Source organism: Cornus florida, unplaced genomic scaffold (assembly GCF_030987335.1).
Source record: "Cornus florida cultivar Cherokee Brave unplaced genomic scaffold, ASM3098733v1 CherokeeBrave_3.0.0_Hap2_Chr07, whole genome shotgun sequence".
NCBI classification, from domain to species: domain Eukaryota; kingdom Viridiplantae; phylum Streptophyta; class Magnoliopsida; order Cornales; family Cornaceae; genus Cornus; species Cornus florida.
This window is the reverse complement of record NW_026775577.1, coordinates 53,671,816-53,679,288: the sequence shown is the minus strand read 5'-3', so window position 1 is coordinate 53,679,288 and position 7,473 is coordinate 53,671,816. Positions and strand designations below refer to the sequence as shown.

Below are 7,473 nucleotides of genomic sequence, written 5' to 3'. Positions count from 1 at the left end.
TTCATCCATGATTATGCTAAAGTACTTGAAGGCAAGTTGCTACTAAGCCTAAGGTAAATTAAAAAGTCAAATTTATTATCTTAATCATTGCTCTGATTGTGTACGTTACAACAAAATATTAATGACAAATCACTTCATGTTCTAAAGTTGAACACAACCATACTCTAGCTTTTGTTAGGCACTCATGAGCACATATATAATTAGTAGGCCCATCAAATCATCCAGTAACAACGATTGCATTCACAAGGAAAGAGAGAAAATATATTAAAACAAGTTTGAAAATAGACAATTTCGACTAAGGTATGACAGGTGAAAATTTAATTTATTCTGATGTTAAAATGACATGCATTAAATCTTATTTAGATAAAATTAATTGAATTTATCCAACCATCAAATTTCCTATCATTATTTATAAACAAATGGGCTTGGAGTAACAATGGATTGAATGAATAAATTGAGCCAAGTACCTCAAACTACATTAATTACATTCAAACGTGTATAGTCCTCCTTGATTCCTCTCTAATGTTAAAAACTTTTGCTGCTTAGTTCAATCATGAGTTTTCCTTAGTGCTACAACAATTAAGGGCTGTGCCAGCAAATTAAACTGACCAAAATAACCTTCAATTCCCTATGAAGCCTCTTTTATCTTCTTCCATTTCTGCATCAAAAAAAAGACTTCAGTCTCTTGTCCTTCATGCCTGGTCCTTGTGGCACAGTAGGTTTGTGGATGACAAACTCAGAAACCCCTTCCATTGTTCTAAGTGGCATACGATTTTATTGATCTCTCTAACAAATCATGTTTGTCCCCTGCGATTTCTTTTTCTCTTGACCCATTCTTGTATATGTTGAAAGCCGGAAATGAGCTCACCTCCTCTGCTTCTGCTAAGGAAGGATGATCTTCGACCTCCACCTGAAAATCACGTACAATTATACCAAGCATGGACAGTGATACAGGATAAGCACACGAGTGATGTAACAAAATATTAAAAGATACATTTCATATACGAATAAGTACACCAATTATTATTATAATTATTACTAGTACTACATCACCACCACAATATATATATATATATATATATATATATATATATATACACCTATTACCAATAATCCTTTATTTAAATATAAATATGTATATAACAAACTAGTTGAAATCTTTGTTATGTTTTCCACAACAATTATAATATGATAATATACTTTGATAACTTACATTTTTAATGTTCCAGACTTACTGAGTAATAGTTCCACAAATAAATAAAATCAAGATCAAAATCTTTTATACGTGGATAATATATATATATATATATATATATATATATATATATATATATATATATATATATATATATATATGGTAATGGTCCAAACCTTTAAGAAGTTGATGGAATGGTATCTCTTGCAGAGTTGCTCCATGAAATGCAACGTTTGTTTGTCGTGTGGCTTGCTAGAAAATAGGACAACTGATATACCTGTCATCAATTAATTATAATAATAATAATTATTATTATTATTATTTTGGTTAAGAAAGAAATTTTATATAAAAATGAAGAATCAGTGTGTGTGTGTGTGTGTAATGAAGAATGTATATATAAGAATCAGTGTGTGTGTGTGTGTGTGTGTGTGTGTGTGTATAATGAAGAATGTATATATATATATGTGTAATGAAATAGTATAATGATGTTTTTACCAGGCGAATTTAGGTAGTCCATGAAACTTTCTTCGCTTGAAATGAGGACCACTTCATGAGCAGCACCACCAACCTTCATGTCCTTCACGTCGTCTCCTCCTCCTCCTCGCTGTCTATTGAGCTGGGTTTGGGCCTCCTTCAAGGCGCGGCCCACCTCCTCGTCATCTGGTGTTTCTCTTCTCAACACCTCATAGTCTCGTATACATGCCTCCCACTTTTCCAACTATACATATACATACCAACCATTACAAACATTTCAATACATATATTAAAATTAGTCAATCACCTTTAACAACCACCACCCAAAAAAATAATTATCTTTTAACATATATCGTAATAAGAATAATATTAGCCTTCAATTTTATAAGGAACATTTTCTTTATATGACATGTCACAAATGTGCCTCATAATTTATTTTTATTTTTATTTTTTTTTAAAAAAAACAGCACATGCATAAAATTGATGCTAAATAAATAAAAATCAGTCTATTTCAACTCATACATGAAATTATTCATCGAAAAAGATTATATCTTGTAAGTAGTAACGTAGTCTGTATAAATTCGAAAAATTATAAATGACCACCACCGTTTTATAAATGTAAGTGTTTTTTTTTTCCTTATACTAAATGACCTAAATACTCCCTATACTTGATTTTTTTGAGTTCAATCAAGGACAATAATGCCATTTCACACTTATAGTGTATGATTTACCTTGGCATTACAATCGGCTCTTCTTAGTCTAGCCTTGCTGTAGGATGGGCGTACATTAAGCGCAGCATTGCAGTCCTCAATGGCCTTGTGGATTTCGCCGAGTTTGGACAGACAAGCAGCTCGGTTGCACAACAAGACCGAGTTGTACGAGTCATGGTCGAGACCCTCTCCATATGCACCACATGCCTCTGAGTATTTCGATGCCTTGAAGAGATCGTTACCTTTTGATCGAGCTCCCGCCACCGCTCGTGTCCGCCGGAACACCATGTTCGCCTCCTTGTTGTTCCCGTCAAGCCGAGTTGCCCGTTGAGCAGCCGCGACAGCGATATCGAATCTATCAATCCATATATGCATATCATGTTTTATGGACCAAAATGATAAAATATATGTGTCTGACACTTTTGATTAGTCATGCATTTATAAAAATATATAAATTATTTAATTTTATTATAGTGTTGATTCAAAAATTGTAAAAGGACTAGCCCAACTCGTGTCAATATTGCGTAGTCTTGGAATCAGAGTTTATCTTTAATAAAGTAAAAATATTAAATAATATGATATTTAACTCAACATAAAAAATGATACTTAGGCTTATCATTCTAACCTAATTGTTGGACCTAACTATCAAATATCATCTGCCTTTGGATGCTATAGAGATGAAATTACATGGATCCCTTTCTATGGCATCTAACGGCTGAGATGTTTTAAACTCAGCAACTCAGCCTGAAGCTAAGTATCAAAACTCATTTAGCATCGCGGATATGTCCTTTCATTTGAGAATTGATATATTTAAATACAGACCAGCATCCATCACACCTATTTAAGTCTAAAAAATAATATATATACTATATATATATATATATATATATATGTATATATATATATTTTGGCCATAAAACCCTTGCATATTTCCATAAGGAGCCCATTGAGTTGTCTAAATGTTTATTCAAAAGCTTTTATAGAGAGAGAGTAATATCATCATTTTTATTGATGATATTTTTCATAGTATTCCTATCATGTGGTTTGAGAAAATATTGGGAAGAAAAAAAGTTTGTAATCATAAGAGAAGTTAAATTACAAAGGGAGGCGTTAGCATCTTATCTCTTAGGCTTTAGGTTGGTGGGTATATGTCAAAGTCTACCAACTCAACCTTTACCTACCTTTTCGTTTCTCCTTTTTCCAGCATGGTTATAGCTTTTGAGTTGTTCTACAATATGTAGTAAGCGTAATGAATACTCTAAATAATGTTTACAATTAGAGCCCTCTTTCCTCCACATTCTACTTTTTGTCCCATATAATCATAGTTAGTTACAAGATACATGTATAATCTATACATGAATATATAACATCCATGTTATGACTAAGTTAGGGCTTCTAATATATAAAAAATGGTGCAACGGCCATTAAGGGTTGAAGTATGGTGATATCTTTGATAGTTCTAGTTCATTACGGATAAATAAGTGTGTGTTTTTCTTGTCTCGAAAAAAAAAAAAATAACACTGACCTTCCCGCGGCCATGTCAACTTGTGCCCTAATCACCAACAGACTAGCACTACCAATAGGGCCAAAGAACTTAGTACAATCTTCAGGATCGAAATTGGGGCCTTTTGTCAATGTTTCATCAGCATCTTGGTGTCTATGCAGCCTCAAAAGGGCCTCAGCTTGCAAAGCATATATCTTTGTGACATTGAAAAGGAAAAACCAAACCCATGTCAAGTGTGTGAAAGGCACCAAAAAAATAGCTGGAAAAAAATAAATAAATAAATGAAATGGAAGTTTTGAGGATCATTTGATGTCTAACCAGTGGTGCTGAATCAGCCCCGGCCGATATGGCATTGCTTGCTTCTTTTAGCAAAGCATTCCAGTCTCGTAGCTTCTTCGCCTCCGTGCACTTGCTGAGATGGAACTGGACTTTTTTAGCTTTGGAAATCACTTCAGGATCAGCTTCAGCACCTGCATGTTTGTAGTGATATATGGCCTTTTCTGTTTCTCCTAATCTGAAATCCAAAACAATATAACTGTTAGAGAATTTAGATATTATAACAACTTAAACTTTCAGAGTAGACGGTGTTCAAACAATAACACCACCTGAGGTATAGGGTTGCCAAACGGTTATGAGCTCTTTGATAATAGGGTTCAATCCTAATGGCTTCTCTGCACTCCAAAACAGCCTCAAGAAGCCTCCCGAGTGCAGTTAGTGCCGCGCTTTTGTTGCTCCGGTACGAGGCCTTATTAGGGTCAATAGATATAGCAGCATCATACAAAGCCAAGGCCTCTTCAAACCTCCCACTCTTGTAATCCTCATTGCCCATAATCTTCAATGTCTCCGGATCCATTCGAGTCGAGAGAGCCCGGCATAGGGAGGCTGGTGGGGCTGCTTTTGAGGACACTTCAGGGGTTTTCTTCACTACATTGCCCATCACACTAGTTGGGTATTTACCATTAGGCCCCGAGCTCTCTTCTTTTGGTGCAGCTTTGGGTTGGTAATCAACAACATTATTCAAATTTGCATTGCCACTACCATTGCCATCTGGATGCCTCAAGTTACCTAAATTTCCCATCAGCATCACATTGCTTGACGAAGCCCGGACAAGCCCACCGGGTCCTTTTGATCGCTGGTGATCCGCGATCATGCTCTCAAGCTCGCCGGAAATGCCTGTTGCACCAAATGGTAATTTCTTTCCTTGGCCATAGCCACCATGGTTATTATTCTTAGGAGGCACACTTCTAACCATAATTGCTTCCTCGGGAGCTTTTCTATTTTGGTGATGCACAGGAGGAGGAGGAGGAGGATGGTGTTGGTGTTGGTGGTGCACAGGCGGTGGGGGGGCGGCCGCGGCCTTTGTATTGCTCCGGCCTGAAGGTCTGCTGCCATTAGGGTTTTCAACTGGCTTCTGTGATTGCTCCGATGAAGCGCCATTCAAGTCGAGGAAGGCAGCCTCGTCAGAGCCGCCACGCCTCCTCTTCGAATTGGGAGTGCTCGGAATCCTGGTCATGACATCTTTGCTGCCATTGGTGGTCACCGTGGGAATTGAATTTGTGGAGGTTGTTCTTCTTGGTTTGCGCCCGAAAAAGGCATCCAAAAGGCCACAACCTGTTTTCTTCTCCGGAGATGTAATGTCTCCCATTTCAAAAAAATAAAAATATGTGACTTTTCTCAAGCCTTTGGCTCAATATATTCTAGCTTTTGTATCTACAAAAATGTTGTGAAGATAGAAAATGAAAAGGGTATGTGGGGGAATGAATGTCAAAGACCATGCATGGGAATTTTCCAGGAAAATTCTTGGGTACCTCCTGTTTACAATGTATATTATTATAAGAAAAGAAAAGAAAGTCAAATGAGATTGTAATTATGTATGTAATTCAAGTAGGACCAATGTGAAATTTAGATTCAATAATACTACAAGAAAAGAATACAAGGCAAGAGAGAGAGAGAGAGAGAGATGTTGTTGATTGTGTCAAAGGTGGGGAAACCAACATGCCTACACACAGGAGATGGTGAGAGGTGTGGCTCCCAAGAAACAACAATCTTCTCTCTTTTTGTTGTTTTTTTGTTTTCTCTCTCTTTCGGTTAGAGAGAGATGGAATGACATGATGACATGAGAAAGAGTGAGAGAAACAGGGGCGTGGGATATGACCAGAAATTTTGCAGAAAAGGGGAGGAATTATTTAGACACTTTTTTTGTTTTATTGTAATTAAGTTGGTTTTTTTTTTTTTTTTTTTCTTTTTATTATTTGAATTTTTTTTTTTCTTTTTTTGTTGATTGTATGGTGGAAAATGCGCAGCAAGAGACCCGGTCTCGGAAGAAATGAGGATCTCTAAATGTTTAGAAATAGAGGAGGTGTACCTAATGCCACAGTTTATTATTTTTTTTTTTTTAAATAAAATTGCATTTACAGCTAGAACACAAAACAAACCCTGAAGAGGAGGGAAGGATGTAAGTAGGTACAAGTAGTTTGAGGCACTCCACGTATGATTGATTGCCAGTTGCTATATCATATGCTTTTTGACCTACCTAGTACCTACTCTTTCTTCTCTTCTCTACCAGTGTTTAAAAGTCCAAAGCTTTTGCCCTTTTTTTCTTTTTTTATTTTGAGTAATTTATAGCGACACTCCTTAGATTTTGGATTTATTATGGACATATATAATTTGATTCATTTTTTGAATAATAACACCCCTTAAATTTAATAAAATTAACAAAGACACCTTAATGACATTATTGTCTGATTACTTGACCTATTTAAATATTGAAATTAGTTTTTTAACCTATACAAATCATTTTATTGAGCCAAATAACTAACTCGTAATTTATAGCGACACTCTTTGGATTTTGGATTTATTATCGACATATACAATTTGATTCCTTTTTTGAATAATACCACCCCTTAAATTTAATAAAATTAACAAAGACACCTTAATAACATTATTACATAATTAGTTGACCTATTTAAATATTAAAATTAGTTTTCTAACGTTTACAAATCATTTTATTGGGCCAAACAACTAACTCTAAATAGTAACGTATTCTCACATTAATAAACCAAGTAACACCACCACCGCCACCAACAACTACAACAATTACTACATCATTCAGTAATAAATTTACACACATATAAATTGATCAAATCGGTTAATTTTTTTTTTGGCCGATGTTGTTGTTTGTAGATGCCGTATGACGTTTGGCTTGTCTTTTTGCCCGGTAAAAAAAAATAAAAAAATGGGTTAATTTTTTCTTGTTCTTTTTCTTTTTCTTTTTTTCTTTACTCCACCACCTTAACACCCTTTATACCGGGTTAAAATAAGGACTAGAATTCAAGTCCAAGACGTGCAAGACAAATGCATGTTAAATTATTTTTTTCCTTGGAGGCGCTACCTCAAATTTTTTCAAGAGTAATACAATAGTTGCCAAAGCAACTAATTGAAGTGTAAGCTTGAAACTATCATTATAATCCGACGAATGACCGTGTAATAATTTCTCTCAATGCAGAATGCTAATAAAAATATTTTTCCTGAAATTTTACTTAATTAATGGGAGATTTTGGTGGCCTTGTAGCCTCAACCTTTCCAGTCAT

General features: G+C 35.2%; 1 protein-coding gene across 1 annotated transcript; it reads right to left on the bottom strand.

The window, feature by feature from the left end:
• Positions 1 to 389: 389 nt before the first annotated feature.
• On the bottom strand, positions 390 to 6,574 carry LOC132267215 (TPR repeat-containing thioredoxin TTL1-like). Its single transcript, XM_059768310.1, has 7 exons — positions 4,489 to 6,574; positions 4,202 to 4,397; positions 3,905 to 4,077; positions 2,401 to 2,734; positions 1,691 to 1,913; positions 1,372 to 1,472; positions 390 to 910 (listed from the first exon to the last, which is right to left on the bottom strand). Exons 1-7 carry the CDS (start codon positions 5,526 to 5,528, stop codon positions 758 to 760), a joined length of 2,220 nt encoding a protein of 739 aa, XP_059624293.1. The 5' UTR covers positions 5,529 to 6,574; the 3' UTR covers positions 390 to 757.
• Positions 6,575 to 7,473: the final 899 nt, after the last annotated feature.